At 39.2% G+C, this 20,593-nt stretch overlaps 1 protein-coding gene across 1 annotated transcript in view; it reads left to right on the top strand.

Moving 5' to 3' along the window:
• The window catches only part of LOC121382752 (putative molluscan insulin-related peptide(s) receptor), an 84,804-nt gene that overhangs the window by 32,117 nt on the left and 32,094 nt on the right, over positions 1–20,593 (top strand). The window contains exons 5-10 of the mRNA XM_041512333.1: positions 2,975–3,073; positions 11,158–11,305; positions 14,798–15,006; positions 16,174–16,300; positions 17,171–17,227; positions 18,994–19,166. Coding sequence (XP_041368267.1) covers positions 2,975–3,073; positions 11,158–11,305; positions 14,798–15,006; positions 16,174–16,300; positions 17,171–17,227; positions 18,994–19,166 — 813 coding nt within the window. The remainder of the gene's footprint in view (positions 1–2,974; positions 3,074–11,157; positions 11,306–14,797; positions 15,007–16,173; positions 16,301–17,170; positions 17,228–18,993; positions 19,167–20,593) is intronic.

Raw genomic sequence — 20,593 nt, 5'->3', positions numbered from 1 at the left:
AATGGAAAAATTATAATTTATTTGTGCTTTGTCTACTGATATAATATTAGCACCGACATGAAACATCCCCCTGCCCCTTAGGGATGGAACGGTTCGGTTTTTTATTTTTGGTTCGGTTTTTGGTCCATGGTTCAATTTATTCGTGGTACTTTTGACAAGTAGTACAAGTACACCAGTTATCATACATTTTCATAAATTATTTTAAGAGCAAGACATTTTATTTTTATTTGTTATTTGTAAAATAATTGTAAATATAAAATTATATCTGGACTAGAAAACAATTTTTTTATAGCATTTTTACCATGCCATGTTGCGTGTTGGGTCTAGGATACATGGCCAATGTGTCCCCCAGGATTTTAGTTGAGAGAGTTGACAAAATAATTTAGGGGCGAGAATGCTAGGGATAGTCTCTCACGTTTTTTTATTTTTTATTTTTAATTCAGTTGTCTTTAGATGCATTCTGGAGTCCATAAATATATGAGTGTCATGTACACATTATAGAAGTCTAAAAGAAAGATATATGTCAAGACATATTTCTGTAATGTTTATTATTATTTTGATAATGTCAAATGATGAGAAGTATATAAAAACATTTTTGATGAGAAGTATATATTTTTTTAAAGTATGGATTACTCGATATAAGCACAACTACATAATATATAGAGGCTATTTCATGGGGTTTTTCGAATACGATTTTTATGTCAACGAGTGATGTGTGAAAACCATATTTTCACGAATTGTGAACCAATCAGCATTCGAAATAAGCACTTGTCTGATTGTCCTGATAAGTGAAAAATCTGCTCGGACAAGCAAAATGTAATTGGTGGTTATCAGGTGGACAAATAAAACTGTTCAATGCAGTTTCATTTTGAGCAATCAAGGATAGTGAAATTTTCTGCTTATTTCCATCACTGGCAATGAGTGAAAATATGTTTTTCACACATCACGAGTTGACATAAAATTGTATTAGAAATAACGCCATGAAATGGTCTATTTATTATATACATTTTTCTTAATTTTTGATTCACTTTTAGTTAATATCTTTCCCTTATCCTATCGAAAACACGTAATGCTATGATATATTTCTTCGGATGAAACTTTTGCAGAAAATTTACTTGATCATAGACTTTTTAAAAGAAATTTTAATAAACATTATCTTTATTTAATTATTTAATTAACATTTATTTAATAATACTGCTGTGCAAACGTACCTGACAAAGTGATCCTCCAAAACCCACCAAAACGAATCGATCGTCATTAAATTTTAACTAATTACACAATGACAGAACATTGTTTAGCTTCATATTAAATATAATTAAATTTCTGTTACATTCATTACAACGTAAAGCCATCCGATTGGTCCAGACGTAGCAACAGGAGTTTGTAAATTTTTCGATGAACGTAAAAATTACGCCGTCAGGGAACGTCATATGTGATGACGTCATTTTATATGGGCAAGTTGTCTTAATGAGCGTTATTGTTTATGGATAAAAAATAATTCAAAATAAAGTATGATGTTTTAGTGTTATTATTAGCATGTATCATTCAAATTTAATTATAAGTATTGTCTTCGCCGATTCACACAGTTTGCGGATGAATTTTTTTTTTCATACCCCGATGAACGTAAAAGAAACAACAGACACTCCTTAATTGTTTTAGATATTTAATTGTAATTGCACTTCATATTCCTTTTTTTATTGGTACAGTTGTTTAAATTAATTTGTTTAATTTTTCAAATACGATCAGATGCATTGATAATCATCAAATTTAAATACGAACAAACGACACAAAGGGAGATAATTTAATCATGAATTTTTACAAAAAAGTAAATACAATTTCTATATTTTTACTGTAGTTAAAATACAGTGAAAATATGACTTTTCACCAGATGTCACTTTTATAGTTTCTGTAGATCTATATATTCCATTGCTATTTATATAATAAATAGGCCTACTGTTGATTATTTAACTCAACACAAGTTACATAAAAAGGTATCACTGATTAAAAAAAAAAAAAGACAAGCAAGCACAAGTACATGCACATAATATATAATAGTGAATTATTGAACTAGTTTTTATTTTTTGCTCATACTGAAAGTGGAAAAAAAAATTCCTCAAAGAATTATTTAAAAAAGAAGAAAAAAAAGTGCAAAGTAATTTGCATACATTGTAGTTCTGGATCTGCTGACGATTTCGTCCTGATAAAAACTTAAGGAAATTAGCAATGTTGAATTGTTTTAAATTAATATGAGGGGTGGTAGTATTTATATCCGTGGTGTTTATGTCAGTTGATATGCTTTAGGTAGGAGTTTTAGCCACATATGTTACTATTGTTGTCAGTGGGATTTTATTTGGTAGTATACACCCATAACAGTCCCGTACACAGGATTTTTAATGGGGATTGGGTGGGGTGTGTAAATTCCTTGTGATGGGACCATGGCTTGTGGATTTTTATAAAATTCTAGAAGCTCTATAGTAATACAGTTTATAATTTCCACTAGCCCAGACCAAAAATTGTGAAGGCTAGTGAATTTGTTGAACCCTGTATTTGCAAAAGGTAGACAACCATTACTAACTAGCACAGGCCTCTGAGAATTGAAAATTTGCTTAAACCATTTATGGGTTATGCAAAAACAAATTCAGGAAACCAATTTCGTTTTTACATAACCGATCATGAACATGTAAATGATATGAATTCAGTGCGCGAACGAAAAATGGTTTACGCAAACTATACTTACGCGAGCAATGTGCGAACGAAACTTGTCACTCTTGCAATTTTCATAAGCCTGGAGCACAGTAAGCAGTGGTAGCTGCGATGAAAACCTCTGGAAATCGATGTCTGCTACCTTCTAATGAATACTCTGGTTATTGACATGTTTATGGGATATAGAAACAAACATAAAAAGCAGATTCATCTACTTTTTCCACATCCGCATAATCTCCCAATTAATTTATTTCATGGTTGCTTATTGCAGAGTGCGAAGGCAAGGTGGTGGATAGTATCCAGTCGGCGAACGATTTGAAAGGTTGCACCAAGATCAAGGGTCCTTTAGAGATCAACATTATGGGCGGAAGTAAGTACTGTTAGATTGCAGTAAAACAATGGTGGCAGTCATTCACCGTATCACAAGGCAATTTCAGTTTAATCTGATTGAAATCAGTCCTACTGCCGATTTTGTAAATTTGTAACAAAAGCCTATATTTAAATAAGATAAAATTACGCTTTTTTGTCTATTTGGTAATAAAACCTGTTCATTAAATTCAACTTTTAATTTGCATTTTGTGATTTGACACTGATGTGTCATAGTGAGAGGCAGTTTACACTTAACAGGCACTGATAAAATAATGTGCTGGGGTATTGTCAAGCCAATATTTCTCAAGCATTAAATTTGGGGACTTAAAAAAACGAAACGATTCTACCAGAATTGTAAAAATGTTGTATTTAAATATTTTGAGAACGATCAACATATACACAACAGATTCACAGATTCATGCAATATGTTCCTATTACAGAGAAGAAAGCATCATATTTAATAGATCAATATATATGGGCAGTAAGTCTAAACTGACCAATGTTCTTACCATGTTATTTTAATATCTTGTCAATGTGCTTTCTCAGGCATGACTGATCTCACTAATTTGGGTACAACAGGCTTTTTGTCTGTTCTGAACACGCCAAGCCATTTTTCGTTCAGTAATGTTAATAATAGTTGGTAAAGAGTTGTACTTATTCAGAAATGCATATCAAGATACAATAAAACTTTAATAACTCCACTTTCGATCTTTCGAAAATTTCTGTCTCTCAACCTGAAGTGACAGTCCCGGCCGAATTGCTGTATAAACTAGTAATAATGGCCTTTGAAAATTCAAACTTCGAACACTTGATAAAATGGATCTCTTGACTTAATTGTTTGGTCCTGCCATAAAGATTTATTAAATTATGCACCTCCAAAACTCGACGCGTGTGGATTGATCAAACTTTCATTTCCGATAGTATTTTAATCAGATGAAGCGCACCTGTCTCGCATAATTACAGACAGTCTGGTTAACTTAAAAAAACCACTTGTAATAATTGTTTGCGCTGTGACGTTTTAAAAAAAATAAAGGTTAGTTCCTGATTTGCATTTTTGTGTTTTTTAATGATTTTTCTTATTTAAAATAATTTTTTGAAAAACAAATGTACCGAGTGTTATTCGGCATTCAGTGTTTTATTTATCAGTTACCTTAAACCATATTTTGACATCTGCAAAATACATCAACATTCATTATATCATTTACTTCCTTCACCTGGGTTATCTATTTTGTTTTGTTATTTAATTACTTTCATAATATATGCAAAATAAATGTATCACAGGCATCGGAAGAAGCCAGAAAAAGTTACCATAGTTTGACACCCAATAGTTGATGTATTGTTGGTGCTGGGGTTTCGTTAAATGTCTATTCTATTCTATTCTATTCTATGCCAACAAAAGGGATAGTTATGTATTAATTCACCTTTCAACTTGGGATGCATAGTTTTCAGAGTTAGGCAGTGAAGTGCACGCTTCTTACAATATTAAGCGAAATCATCTTGCTGCAATGCAGTTTCAAATTTGAACTCTCATATATTAATTTCGAAAATTCGAACTCCCTGAAACTTTGCTCATCCCTTTCAAGTTCGAAATATCGAAGTTTTCCTGTATTGTTATGTATAGTCTTATTCAACTTACCGTACTAGCACAACAACAATGCTATACGACCCTGAGTTATAACCTCCACTGCAGAATTATCTCCCCTTGCCGAATGTATAACCTACACCCGCGCATGGGTAGACCGTATATCCTCGTTTTTGATTCTGCAGTCCTCCATTGCAGTCGTGTTCGAGTTCTGTAGTAAATGTTTTTGTTAAATTGTTTATTAATTTGTAATTTTGTTTTAATCTGTCATACGAGGTCTTACACAGGGGGTTAATGTCTGACACGGCTTCCTCGGGTTCCAACCGGTTGGTTGTGTGTGCCGAGGGGGGTTGTCTTAAACGACTGCCCCAGTTTGATCAGCATTTGTTATGTCGTTCTTGTTGTTTTGAACGCCAGTGTCATATCTGTGTAAATTGGTCCCCCTCCACGTGGGGGAAGGCTAAGAAGCTGTCAAAAGACGCCGAGCTTAAGAGGAGCTTAAGAGGATGATTAGACGTGAACGGGACGGGCGGAGCACAGTGGCAACCTCAGGGGTCGTGCTCCATACCGATTTGCCGTCGGTCGGTGTACAGTTCAAAGAGCTTGCGGACAAGTGGTAGGTGCAAGGGCGCCTCCTCGTCTGTTCGCCATCTTCATGGTGATACCAGTAAACCCGAAGCGCTGCTTGGCGCGGAGGGGGCGCCGAAGCAGGGAAGGTTTCTTCCAGGTCGGGCTCCGTTCCACCTGGGGATTTGCTTTTGCCTCCGTCGGTGGAGGCCCCGCCTGTTATGGTTATAACGAGGGCGTCGGTCGGATGGAGTGCAGTCGTGGCAGGAACGACCGTGTCTCTCAGTTCCGACTCCCATCTTGCTGATGGGGGCAGGGTTATCGGTCCTTCTGTGGAGGGGTCGATTGGCTCTAGGATGAAGTCCGCTTCGTGGCGCCGTTTGTCTCACCAGATTTCTGGTGCAGGGTTGGTCGTGGCGTCCGAGGGTGCCATTTCGGCCAACGCGTCTTTCGGTGCTACTTCGGTGATCGAGCCACTTGGTGAAATCGCGAAGTCTCACAACGTTGTCTCGGTCACGGAGCCGGGTGGCATTATTTCGGATGTGACGCCAGTGGGCGTCCCTTCTGTAGTTGGGGCGCCTGTACAGCGTCATCAACTTTTAGATCGGTCGCACGTGGCTACGTCAACTGGGTTGGCTAATCCACACGTGGTACGTTGGGTTCAGAATTCGCCGCAGGATTCGTACGTGTACGAATTTCCTGACAGCCCGGTTCAACCGACGCCACCAGTCCCGTTGTCTGCTTCGGCAGGGATCAGGGAAACTGCAGCTTTCTTGGGTGCACCTGTGTCTACACCAATGGTCAATCCGGACCTGTCAGATCGGGGTAGAGGTTCCAGGCGTTATCCCTCGACTGTGTGGGTGGAACCTTTCGTTCAGGGTCCAATGGTTTCGGGGCGGACTCGGGGGGACTATGTTTCTTTCTGAGAATTTCATGAGGAATCGCCTCCACCAGTCCCTCCACCACCGGAGTTTCCAGCGAGACCGGGGTTGCACCAGTTTGCAGATTCGGCCGGTCCGCATCGTCCTGTCCATGCAGGTTCGTTTCCATTACGGTCAGCGCATGGCGCGTTGTTGAAAAAATGTCTTCTTCGGAAGAGGATTTTCCCTCCGAATCAGTGTGTGGTTCAGGGGAAGGGTCGGCACTAGGTTCGGTGCTCGATGAGATTCCCAATTTGGTCTATAGTACGCCAGACGGCGATTATGATTACCAGGCGGTTCTTGGTTTTGTATGGGAACAGGTCTGACTGGTGTGCGTGGATGCAATTCCGTCGGAGGAGGCTGTTCAATCTTACAAGGGTGTTTCGTTTGGAAACCGGCCTTTAGCGACGGACGCTCTGTGGCAGGATTTCGGCTTGCCGTTAGCGCACGAGGCACATGAATCTCTTGCGGAGATTGATGCTTTGATTGCGGGTAGTGATCGTATTTTGGGGGCGGTGGTGGAAGAGTTTCCGGCAGCGTTAGCTACCGGGAAACTTGTCTGCGGCGAAGGTTTTGTCCACGTCTTCGTATAAGACATTGGGAGCTTCCTTCCTTTCATATCCAGCAGTCGTTTCCGCTAGGGTGAAGGCAGACTGCAACCCATCTCCTAATGTCCTCAGTAAGGGAAACCTTACTTTTTGGGACCAATTTTAACTTGGTCATGGACCAAGAAGCGGCGAAATTCGTCCCTGCTGCTCAGTCCCGAACTGCTCGTAAGCGCCAGGCGGCGTCTACTTTTAAGCCTCCACCTGTTAAGAAATCGACTTTTCTTGACAGGTATCAGATCCCTGTGGTGTCTGATTCGGGCGTGCAGTCGGGTAATGCCCGTGGTTCATCGAAACAGGGATGTTTCCGGGGTAAGCCGGCACGTTTTCGTGGTTCCACTCAGGGCAAGGCGCCCAGGGGTGGGAAGCAGCCGGGATGAGGGTGCGTGGACAATCGACATCTGCTTACGGGGGTTCCATTAGCAGATCTTCCTGTGGGGGTCAGATTGCGCCATTTTGTTCAAAGTTGGTGTGAACTGCCAGATCTGGACCCATGGGTTTTGTCGGTTGTCCGCAACGGATACAGAATTCCGTTTTCATCACCCCCTCCACTGACGTCCTCCCCCCGGTTACCTGCAGTACTGGTGGAGAAGATGGTTGTCGAGTTTGTCGACAAGAAAGCCATCCAGGAGGTAGATTTGGGCACTCCGGGATTTTATTCCCATCTGTTCTTCGCCCAGAAGAAGAATGGCGAGTGGCGACCAATTCTAAACCTGAAGCCGCTGAATTCTTACATTGTTATTCCATCTATGAAGATGGAGACCGTTCAGTCTGTTCGCGCTTTGCTTCAGGTGGGGGAATGGGTGGGTTTCAAGTTCTGCCGTTCGGATTGGCCACAAGCCCTCACATCTTTACTCGGGTAGTAAAGGCAGTGGTGGGGGGTTTACATCTGTTGGGTATACAGATGCACAATTACCTGGACGATTGGTTAATTCCGGCGGATCCCTGTGGGCGTGGAGTTCGTGATCGACATGATTCTCCAATTGGGGTTTATTCCCAATTGGGTCAAGTCGGAATTAGTGCCAACGCAGGTTTTCACTTATCTCGGGGTGGTTTTCAACCTTGTGGAGGCGTCCGTTCTTCCGACAGATTCATGACTTCACTATTTCACGACGTTGGCACAACGTCTTCTGGTGGAGCAAAGTGCGTCAGTGCGCACGCTCCATCTCGAATTGCTGGTGGCGCTGAATGTGCAGTTCAGACGGTTCAAGAGACCGCTTCAATGGCATTTGTCCCGGGTGTGGGATGGTCTCAGCTGGGATTTGGTGATACCACTGGGGCCTTGGTTCATTCTTCCGATCCAAGAGTGTCTAGTGGACAAGTGTATGTCCCAGGCTGTTCCTTTACACCCACTTTCTCCAGAGTTGGTCCTGTTTACTGATGCTTCCCTCGACGGGTTCGGTGCACACCTTTTGGATCAACATCTGTCAGGGGTGTGGACTCCTTCAGAGAGGAGTCGTCACATCAACCTGTTGGAGATGGAAGCAGTGCGTCGCGCTTGTCTCCATTTCAGGACTGTTGTCGGTTGTTGCGTACCTCAATCGGTGGGGAGGCACCAAATCCCTGTCATCGAGTCTTGCGGCTTTGGAGATTCTGGAATGGTGTGACGATTGGGGAGTGGTGTTATCGGCCAAACACATTCCTCCGTCCGTGAACGGCTTGGCGGACGCTTTGAGTCGTCATTCCCCGGTTCAGACGGAGTGGATGTTGCACCCGACGGTGGCTTGTCGAGTTCTTCAGTTGTGGGGGAGTCCTCAACTCGATATTTTTGCCACTCGCCTGAACAATCAGTTGCCAGTGTTTGTATCGCCGGTACCAGACCTACTGGCACTGGAGTACGATGCGTCGAGCATGGACTGGACGGGACTGGATTTGTACGCCTTTCCCCCCTCCGGTTCTGCTTGGCAAGGTTCTGGCAAAGATCAGACAGCAACCTTGTCGTGTCACGCTCGTAGCCCCGAGTTGGTTTCTTCCGCTCCTGTCACTTTTAGTGCAGGAGCCAGTGTGGTTGCCATGGATACCCGATCTGCTCAGTCAGAGACTGCGTCGGACAGAGTGGCATCCGAAGCCGGAGGTTTTCCGACTTCACGCATGGTGGTTGTCGGGGTTTCCCTCCGAAACCGAGGCTTTTCTAAACGGGTTGCTGAGCTCGTCTCCTCTTCGAAGCGCCAGTCTACGGAGAGGGTCTACCAGTGTCACTGGCGCGCTTGGGTTCGTGGGGCAACTGAGAGGGACGTGGATCCCTTGTCGCCTACTGTTAATGACTTAGCTGAGTACTAGCTGAGTACTTTCTGGCTCTTGTCCAAGAAAGACAGCTGAAAGTTCAAACAGTGAGAAGTCACCGGTCGTCCATTTTCACTACTCTGAGGCAGTGTGGACGTCAAGATTTCTCAACGAATCTCGTGTTGCATGACTTGCTTAAGTCGTTGCAAAACACGGTTGAGAAGCCTTCCATTTTGCCTAAATGGAATGTTTTTCTGGTTCTTCGTGCACTCAAAGGCAAGCCCTACGAGCCTTTGAAATTCGCCAGTCTTCGTCATTTGACGTGGAAAACTTTGTTTCTGGTCTCACTGGCGGCTTGCCGTCGTATTAGTGAGATTAATGCTTTTTTGCATGATTTGGTGGATTACAATACAGATGGGTCAGTTGCGTTATGTACTGATCCTGTTTTCGTGGCTAAGAACCAGGTGCCAGGGGAAGAGTTTCCTCCAGCCATCATTCAATGTTTATCTCGTATGCTTTCCGCGGATAATTCTGATAGACTTCTTTGTCCGGTGCGGGCTTTGAATTTCTATTTGGAGCGTACTAGAAATCTCCGGCAAAACACGAAGAGACTCTTTATCTCTTTCACTCGCCAACCAGGAGACATTACAAAGAATGCTTTGTCAAGATGGATTGCTGCAACCATCAAACTGGCATATGAGAAGGCGGGTGATTATGTTCTGCGGAATTTCTCCATTCGACCTCATGAGATTCGGGCGATTTCTGCTTCCCTTAATTTCCATCATTCTTTGGACATTTTCAAGGTCATGAGTGCGGGGTTTTGGAAAGGTCAACACACGTTTGACCAGTTTTATTTCTGTGATATGGCTGTTGGTCCGGACGGAACTCGGCGGATTCAATCAGTCATTGCAGGGCAGCAAGTCATTTTGGTGCGCAGGGCCACGAGTAGGGGGCAACCCTTATTTCGTCTGGTCGCTACCGGCAGTCTTTCTGGGAGAGGGGGGGGGGGGGGGTGGATGGTTGACTATCTGGGGCAGTCGAGTGTCTTTTACCATTACTTGGTGTGCGGGTTTCCTCACCTTGTTAACTTGGTTTACTTTTAATTGGGGTTGTAGTTCTTCAATTTAAAAGTCACTTTAACATTTTATACCTCGTATGATGTGGGTTGCTTTTTCACTGTATCATTACTTGAGACGAACACTACTGGTTGAATGGGTAAGTCCTTGTTTTCTTACCTCCTCCATTTAATGTTAAATTCTCGTGCTTTAACAGTGTTATATCACGTCTGTTATAGCATTGTTGTTGTGCTAGTACGGTAAGTTGAATAAGACTATTAGAAAATTTGTTTCTAATTTTCATTATTATTCATACTTACCTAGTACTAGCACAACAACCGTTACCTCCCACCCGCCCCGAGGGAGGTCTTTTTTGATTCAGTCATTCCGGACTTTGAATCGATAACGAGGATATACGGTCTACCCATGCGCGGGTGTAGGTTATACATCCGGCAAGGGGAGATAATTCTGCAGTGGAGGTTATAACTCAGGGTCGTATAGCATTGTTGTTGTGCTAGTACTAGGTAAGTATGAATAATAATGAAAATTAGAAACAAATTTTCTAAATTACAGCGTAACATTCCATTGATTTTGAGGTGAAATGTTTTGAGGTCAGCATATTTGTATTTAATTTCAGCTTGCTTATTTTGGGCACACTCTTTATCGCCTCAGCTTTTGCGCAGTCTAAAGCCCTGACAGGTATTGCTTGTATGTAGAAAAGATCATTGCAGAGTTACGCAGTCTGTATACAGAAAATATTTGTATGGAGATGTTGCTTAATATGTGATTGACTTTTATTTTAGGCAGGACGTAGCCCAGTGGTAAGCACTCACTTGATTCTCTGTCGGTCTGGGATCGATCCCCGTCAGTGGGTCCATTGGGATATATCTCGTTCCAGCCAGTGCACCACGACTGGTATGTCAAAGGCTGTGGTATGTGCCACTGTGGGAAAGTGCATATAAAAGATCCCTTGCTACATTAAGAAAAATGAAGCAGGTTCCCTCTGATGACTGCGTGTCAAAATTACCAATGTTTGACATCCATTAGCCGATGATTAATTAATCAGTGTGCTCTAGTGCCTAGTAGTGGTATCGTTAAAACAAAACAAACTTTAACTTTAACTTTTGTTTCAGGCAATATTGGGATGGAGCTGGAGAAGAGTCTCGGTCAGATCAAGGAGGTGAGCCAGTACATCAAAGTGGTGCGGTCGTACGCCCTACTCTCGTTCGACTTCTTCAAGAGTCTTGAGATCATCAAAGGAGATGAACTTGAACATGACACGTAAGTTAAAATCAGTGTTTGACATTCAGAGATGAATGTTTTCTGCATTTATGTGAAATTCAGGGTTTTTTAATCATCTGGATAGTGTTTCTGGGCTTTCCATATATTCTCTAGTGATGTTCCGATGATCGATTATGATAGAAAAATTATCAGTTTGGCTCTACCGATGTGATGATCGATTATAAAAATTCATTATCGATTGTGGAAAATGTTAACTGTAATTGTTCCTCCAGTTTAGATTATAGAATTGATGTACATATGCTTGGGCTTGGGTTAATTTTCATGTGTACATAAAGAAAATAGATATTAAATAGTTAATAAAGGTATAATTAGTAGAGCTGGGCGGTATTGAAATTTGAGGTTCGGTATCGATATGGGTATTTTGGGGGTGATTTACCTCGGTATCGGTACGGTATTCGGTATTGACACGATACCGATATCCAGCGCTATTTTCGGTATACTCGGCTTTAAATGTATGTCTGTGTTATGGCTCACCCGCTAATTGTCTAAATACAATTAAATTCCATACACAAGGCTGTCGTCTGATTTATACCCAACCCATTTTGCGTTCGTCAGATATAATATTAGTGCTTTCCTAGAAATATTTTTTCATACCGAAATTTCGGTATATTGAAATTTGCTCGGTACGGTAAATGGGTATTGCCATAATAGCGATACCGAACGGTTTATACGGTATACCGCCCAACTCTAATAATTAGCCATTTATAGGTGCATATGACAATAGTTACATGGTCCTTATAATTCAAAGCCTTCTTATGGTCATGGAATTCTAACCGATCGTGCAATAGAAAGTTATCGGTTGGTGCCAACCGATTATAACCCATGATTGATGATGAAATCTCAACCGATTCCTATCACTAATATTCTCATAAAATTTTTTACGATATTTACTACACACAGAAGTAAAGGAATTACTCCACTATGCAGCCAGGTAAAAAGGTTAATTTGATTATAAAAAAAAAAAAATCAAAGAAATCCAGAAGTATCCCATTTCTGTATTTTATTATGTTAGTGTCAGAACAGACTTGAATGTTAGGTTATGAAAACCGATGCCACTTCCAGTGCTTTACAGCCTCTGAGGCCTTTCTAGGAATAAATCAAATAAAACTTGCATTTTTATTAAAGTGTAAATCAGTGTCCTTTATTATGTCACAGTGTGGAGGGGGGTAATTAATTTCTTTGTGTATAATTCACATACATGAATAATCAGATAGCTTGATACGTCATGTGAATCGATTACCAGTTATCTAACATTTTAAAAATACAGTCATCTCCACTTATTTGCACATCGGTTTATAGCATAATTCGGTTAATCGACTATTTTCACCCAACACGGAACCATTTGCCCTTATAACACTACAAAACATCCGGTTAATTGCACAGATTACAGGCTATATATCGGTTATTTGCACATATAAATAACGATTTTTTTTTTTTTTGTGTGCTAAATTAATGTCACAAATGACTGAGAATGTCTATCAAACTTTGGCAAAAACCCCTCAAATAAATCACCGATTAATCTGTTTTGTTTGAGCTCACTGTGTGGTAAGCCGACTGTAATCGCTGTTTACAGAGTCGACGTGTGACATGCAAATGAGATGGTGTGCACGTTACTACTGGTGAATCACAATACCCGACTACAAGATTTAAGAATGACATAATTAAGTTGAATAAACCTAAGACCTAATGTTTTGTTTGCAATATATTGCTGTTAATCAGAGGCCATCTCAATAACAGGTAACTCTCCGACTATTATTTTTAGAAGTACCGCCTGTGCGCTTGTACGCATGCGCACTCAACTATTGAGGCCCTATTCGATTGACGTGTTCAGGGCAATCATTGTTCTGTATCAATTATTACGTTATGTTGAGAAACCTTGTTAATAATTAAAAGATTACAGATCAATCGTCCTAGGCGGTTATGTTTTTAATAAATGTGACCGAGAAAGGGTTGTTGTTCACTTATTCATTAGATGCAGTATACGCTATATCTGTTAAACGCAAAAGAAACGATTTATCACTTGCTTCCCGGAAAATGTAGCGGAAAAAAAAAGACTGGTTGGGGAGGTCGTCAAAAAAACAAAAATAACAAAGACCGTTATTTATGGACCGTCTCTAAGTTTCTGCTATATTGTTAGACACCAATCAGTCGGACCGCACCATGAAGGTCAGTCAATTGTGTTAGACCGGTCATGCATGCAATGCAGACTGCTGGAACTGATATGACTCACTAGCCCAGCTTAACTTTAATTGCTTAACAATAGCAAAGTCATTATTTGGGGATCACAAATAATACCAAAGCTTGCCATATCTTTTGGGATGGAAAGAACACCATACCAGCATATTCATACAAGTTCACGTAATTCTATTCGGTCAATCGGTAATTCCGGAAACTGACGTCATTTTGTAAACACGTGCACCGATGAAAAACGTGAACTTTTTTATGGTTCTGTTGTTTCAAGTTTATCTCATTAACTACAGTACATGGCTAATACACTTTGTTTACACTAGTGGATGGTCAGTGTTTGTTTTTTTTAATGCACAAAGTTTGTGTTTTTAGAAAACGACGCCAGTTTGTGTTTTTAGAAAACGACGCCCAGTGATGGACGTTGTTGGTTTTTTAAAAAATGATTTCTGGTCTGGCAGATTAAAACAAAAACGTCATGCTAATTTTATATATATATATATATATATATATATATATATATATATATATATATATATATATATATCGATAGATATATTTTTTTACATTTATATATATCTAACTGCATGTGACATGTGTTAACTGTAATAGTTCAGGTATGAAGTACCACATTATGCTAGACTGTCTCCCATGCCACTTTGTAGTTGGATGGCTGTTACAAAGTGAAAGTCGGTACTCTATCGGTTAATCGACTAACCCGGTTAATTGCACAAAATCGAGCAGCACCGATGGTATGCAAATAAGTGGGTTTGACTGTATTGTCTCTAGTAGTAGATGCATTACAGTGGTGGTGATGTGCCACAATCACGAGGCATTGTTCAGTGTTCCTGGGTGGGACATAGCCCAGTGGTAAAGCACCGCATGATGTGATGTAGGACCGATCCCTGTCAGTGAGTCCATTGGGCTATTTCTTGTTCCAGCCAGTGCACCGTGACTTATGTATCAAAGATCATGGTATGTGCTATTCTGTCTATGGGATAATGCATATAAAAGATCCCTTGCTATTAATGGAAAAATATAGCGGGTTTCATCTGTAAGATTATATCTAAAAATTACCAAATGTTTGACATCCAATAGCCAATGATTAATAAATCGGTGTGCTCTAGTGGTGGCATGAAACAAAACAAACTTTAACTTTATTCTGTATTTCATAACCTTTAGAATATATAAAATGTCAATTATGTTTAATAATAAATTGAGTAGATTCATTTGCAATTTTATTATATGGTATAATCATTTAGCAAGTTTATCTTATTTATGTTACAGGTATGCCTTATACGTGATGGACAATGGAAATCTACAAGATCTATTCACAGACAAAGTGTCAAAAAATCTCAGAATAAAAAAGGGTAAAGTTTGGTTTCAGCACAACCGAAAACTCTGCTTCAACAAAATCGAAAGTTTTCTGAAGGGTATTAATGTTACCTATGACAAAACCGATGTGAGTCGAGACAACAATGGAGATCAAATACCATGTAAGTACTTGGGTGCAAATAGCCTTCATCTTACTCTAAACAGAAAATGCTAATTAATTCAAACTATAGTTATGTTTATGCTTTGTATTTGTATGTAATATTTTCTTTTCTTTGGGACTATATAATTGGTCAGTTTTGTGATTTTAGACAGGAAAGTCTACTTAATCAAGGGTTTTACAGAATGAATTACAGTAATAAAGTAGGATGGCTGATAATGTCCATTATCATTTTAGGGTTGGCAGGTTATCTCACAATACCCTGTGATCTTAATAAAACAGGCACATTTTTTTTTTGGTGTCAAGACAACAGGAAGTAATTATCTTGACTGGTGACCATACAAATATACACCTGCCAATCAGGAACCACAGGTACATGCCTTGACTAAGAAAACACTCCGATTATCATTTCATTACATGAGTTAATGTATGGTCAAAACATAATACAGTTATTTCGACACTTTGACATTGGTGGTTCATTTTGTATTGAAAAATAATATATACTTATTGCTGGCTTACTAGGATGGATATTATTACAGAACACTGCGATGCATACACAAAAATCAAGTATGTTTGTGTCTTCAGTTCTAAGACTAATTCCTGACGTGACATGTTAAGTATTACGTAACCACTGGCTCGCCAGAGAGTATATTCACTGGAATGGTACAAAATGGCTGTGCCCATTATATATAATAGCCATCGCATTTAACCGTTTTATTAATTAAATATAAGATTATACTTGTTGATATTAATCAATAATATGAATTATATATCACTGAATATGAATACCAGTCCAAAAGCCTTGCTTAAGCATTCCTTTAATTAAATTATGGGGATAGTCCATAATTCAAAAACATGTTACAGTGATTTGGAGCACAGACGTGTGATATATTATATTTTGAATCATGTGTCAAAATGGTTTGCCAAGCTCTTGTATCAAGAAGATGATACTGATCTCCCCGAAGTTGGGTAAACAGAAGCAAAAACATTGAAAACAAGTTATTTAAAAATAATAAAATTTTAAAACTACTATTTGACATTTTAGAATTGTGTTGTGATCTCTCTAACTTGCTAAGTGAATCACAACACAATACAAAAAAACAAAACCAGAAAAACCTGATTTCCCTGATTATTATTTATTATTTTTGTCTTTCTTTCTTGTTTTGTGCAGGCTCTGTGAGGCAAATTAGACTAGAGGTAACTAAGATGCAGTATGACATTGTTATTCTGGAATGGACCAAATTCCAAGCCATTGATAAACGACAGTTGCTGAGTTACGTCATCAACTTCAGAGAAGTGTACGTTAAGTTGAATTAATCACTTGGGGTGGGATTTAGCTCATTCGGTAACTAACCAGAATGCTTGGGTCATAGGATCGAACACCCTCGGCAGACCATTAAAGTTTTTCCTATTCCTACACCGTCCTGTCTGTGGGAAATTGCATAGAAATGATTCCTTGCCGTTAATGGAAAAATATAGCTGGTTTTCTCTGAAACCTATGTTTTAAAATTATTCAATGATTGACATAAATGGCCGATGGTTAATTAATCAACTTATTCTTGGGCACGTACAGGAGTGCTTTTGCGGGTCAGACATCCTAGTGCTCAAGCAAAGTTTCTTTTTCAAATATATTTTCCAGTGGAGCATCACACGAACTTCCCTAGTGTAGACACCTTCCTGCATAATTTCCTGCATATGCTCCTGGCCCTGTTCGTGTTGTAAAACAGAACAAATGTTAATTAAGCACCTATAGTCTGTCCCATAGGGAACACCTTTTTTCAATCTGTGGAATTTACTATAAGTTATTTATGTCTGAGCTGATTGATTTGTAAATTGAACACAAAAATAGTATAAACACTTATGCTTTTTTTTACGTCAAACCAAACTCAAATTATTTACAAAAAACATCTTTATGGGACGAACTATAGCTCACTTTTCCTTGGTTGTAATGTGATTCAGACAGAGGGTGTAGCTCAGGTAGCTGCTCTTGTGTGAGATCAATGCCTTCACTATTAGTTAGGCAGTGAGATGCTAAAGACCATTTTGACATATTTTGGGATGGTTTGCAAGAACTAATAATTTTTCCTATCTTGGTGGTGTAGAATGTGCATTTGATGGAGACTATAGAGAGGCAGAGGAAATGATTCTGAATTTCTTTTCTTTTACAGGAAACAAAACGAGACTGTGAATATTTATCAAGGCCGAGACGCTTGTTCCAAAACTATGTGAGTAACACACTAGACGAAAATAACAAATTAGGACTTACTGCAATCCGTTTTTATCTGGGTTTTTGTCTGTCTTTGTGGGTAAAATTTTCACATTTCCACTTCTTCCCCCCCAAAACTTGACCAATTCCAATCACATCTTATGGAAAGCCCATGGGCCTCTTGTATGTTTTGCTACAATTTATAATCAATGTTTTGGCAGCATTACACTGCCTTAATTAACATAATTATCTTGACTGCGTCCATCTTTACTTAGGAATAACCATTTATTATTAAAAATCATTAGGTATTTAAATTTAGATGCAAGAAAACTTTTCTACAATGGGTATATTTTACCACTCATTGATTATTGCTGTGTAATTTGGGGAAACTGCAAAAGAGAGCTGCAAGGATATTAGATGTAGATCCTATTATTCCATCTGCCCCACTATTTAAACAGTTAAAATGGATGACAATGGAAACACGAATCCACTATCACAAATGTTTACAAATTTATAAATGTCTATACAATGAAGCCCCAAACTATCTTTCAAACTTATTAATATAAGTTGGAGAAAACAATCCCTACAACCTTCGAAATGTAGAGGATAGAAATCTATTAATTCCAAAACCTAAAATGTCTTTATTTAAACATGCTTTCAGTTACTCTGGACCAGTACTTTGGAATAAATTGCCTAAAGCTATCCGATCATCGCCAAATACTGCTGTTTTTAAATATAGACTCAAGAAATATTTTCTAAAATAATATCATTTGTACATCTGTTTATTGCCATATATGTATTTTCTATTTGTTCATAAATGTATGCATTGTAATTCTGTATTGTTTGTACCTGAGGGCCTCAGGGAAGATTAGCTTTTGCTAACTGTGTTACCCTAACTAAATAAAGAATTTATTATTATTATTTAAAATCGGTAGTAGTAATATTAAAGTGAGTAATTTCTTTACACCTGTCCTGATGACGGACTATAAAAATGTATGTACCTCTGGGCTATTTCACACAAAGCTGCATAATTGTTGTTGGGGGCCGTTCAGATATTACGTAATGCTATTTTTGTCCAAATTAGACACCCTCCCGCTCTGTAACGCTAAACCATACACCCTCCAAAATATTACATAACACTTGGAGACCCCCCTCCCACTCACAAACAAGTCAAGTGTGTAATATAATTTTAACATAGTTCTGCTGTTTTTCAATTTGGGAAAGTGCAGATATGCAATTTTACTCATTTATTTTCCTTATTGTGTATATACGTCTAGCTATAACTAACTACGTTTTAACATTGTCGCTGTGACAGCAATTATGAATTTTGAAAAAATAAAATACAAACAAAACAATATTAGTGAAAAAAATTAATGTTAAATACACCCACCCACCCCCTGTAGCGCTACATAATGTTTGGACCTATACCCACCCACCACCTCGAGTGTTATGTAATATTTGAATGACCCCTGGCATCATATTATGTACCTTCAGGTGAAATAGCCCTATCCCATGTAAGTATATAATGAATTATTATTATTCTTCCCATTTATTGAAAAATAAACAATGGTGTACAAATATCTGAAAAGTTTTCTGTTTATTTTCGTCTGCCTTTAGAAAGTAAAAGGTGAGATAGAGGAATTACTTTTCCAGCGGAGAAGATGACGTCAATTTTTACATTGAGTTCATCGTTAAAATACATATATGTTAGGGTGTTACTAAACATTCTTTTCACTTACGTGCTTTTGGGATGATTTTGCTTCACCTACAATTTATTTTGCTCAGTTGGAAAACGAGAGACGAAAAGCCGGAACGTGACGATCTTGATCACATGACTGCAATGCTGACCAATCTGAAAGCGTGGACGAAGTACGCCGTCTACATTGAGACCTACACTACCTCCATGTCCAAGGAGGCGGCCATTAGCAAGATCCTTTACTTCACCACTGATCCATACTGTAAGTATATCACAGTTGTTTCAAACAAGAACTGTTCTGCCTATTTCATCAAAGTTAAAGTTTGTTTTGTTTAACACCACTAGAGCACATTGATTTATTAATCATCGGCTATTGGATGTCAAACATTTGGTAATTTTGACATGTTTCCATTAGTAGTAAGGGATCTTTTATATGCACCATAGACAGGGATAACACATACCATGGCCTTTGATATACCAGTCATGGTGCACTGGCTGGACGAGAAATAACACAACGGGCCCTCCAACGGGGATTGATCCTAGACCAACCGCACAACAAGCGAACACTTTACCACTGGGTTACGTCCCGCCCCTGCCTAATTCATCAGCCGTGTGGTTCAGTTTGTAACACACTCGGGGTGGGGGGTGGGGGTGGATATGGTGTTCTTCAAAGGCATATTGCATCGTGGCCTGCGATTCCTTAAGTGTGTAAGTAAGCTCTTGGTATTGTAAGTACCTTAAAACAATAGCCGTGACACTCGACTGTTTGTTGTAACAACTCTTGAAACTTAACAGGACTCGGGTAGTCACACCTTTAATAGGTGAAACATGCCCTTCCAGCGCTTTAGATCTCACTAATTTGGGCACAACAGGGACTTTTGCCTTTTGTGAGCGCAGGAAGGTCGTTTTAGTTCAGTACTAACATTAACAGTTGCTGAAGAGTTATAAATATTCACAAATGCATTTCAAGTTATTTTAATATAATTAAACTTAACATTTCAGTGGTTTTGAGGTGAAATATTTAGAGGTCAGCATGTTTGTAGTTAATTTGGGCATGATTATTTTGGGAACAACGTTTAATACCTTGAATTTGATGCAGTCTAAAGCCCTGCCTTCATACCCTCAACACTGTATCTTTTAACAGTGAACAACTGCTAATGGTCATAGACACCAAAGCTTGCATGCCATATTGCCTCCCCTTCCAGTTCCCTACAAGTACGATTACTCAATTAGCAACATGCTGGTCCGAGATCAATCAAGCTTAACTCATAATTTTAATTACAGTGACTTTTATATATTACCCTAAAAAAGTACATTAAAATTATTGGGTTTTTTTTACCAAATATGTTTTATATTAGTATAGTGTTTTCGCTGTTCAGTCAGTCTGCTGAGGTGTCAATCACCAGATATTCTTGTGAACTTGTGTTTTGTTTTCAGATCCCAGTAGTCCGTCAAACATGTGAACTTGTGTTTTGTTTTCAGATCCAAGTAGTCCGTCAAACATGTGAACTTGTGTTTTGTTTTCAGATCCCAGTAGTCCGTCAAACATGTGAACTTGTGTTTTGTTTTCAGATCCCAGTAGTCCGTCAAACATGTGAACTTGTGTTTTGTTTTCAGATCCCAGTAGTCCGTCAAACATGTGAACTTGTGTTTTGTTTTCAGATCCCAGTAGTCCGTCAAACATGTGAA

This window comes from Gigantopelta aegis, chromosome 2 (genome assembly GCF_016097555.1).
Source record: "Gigantopelta aegis isolate Gae_Host chromosome 2, Gae_host_genome, whole genome shotgun sequence".
NCBI classification, from domain to species: domain Eukaryota; kingdom Metazoa; phylum Mollusca; class Gastropoda; order Neomphalida; family Peltospiridae; genus Gigantopelta; species Gigantopelta aegis.
Note: the sequence above shows the minus strand (reverse complement) of the source record. Positions and strands in the feature narration are given on the sequence as shown.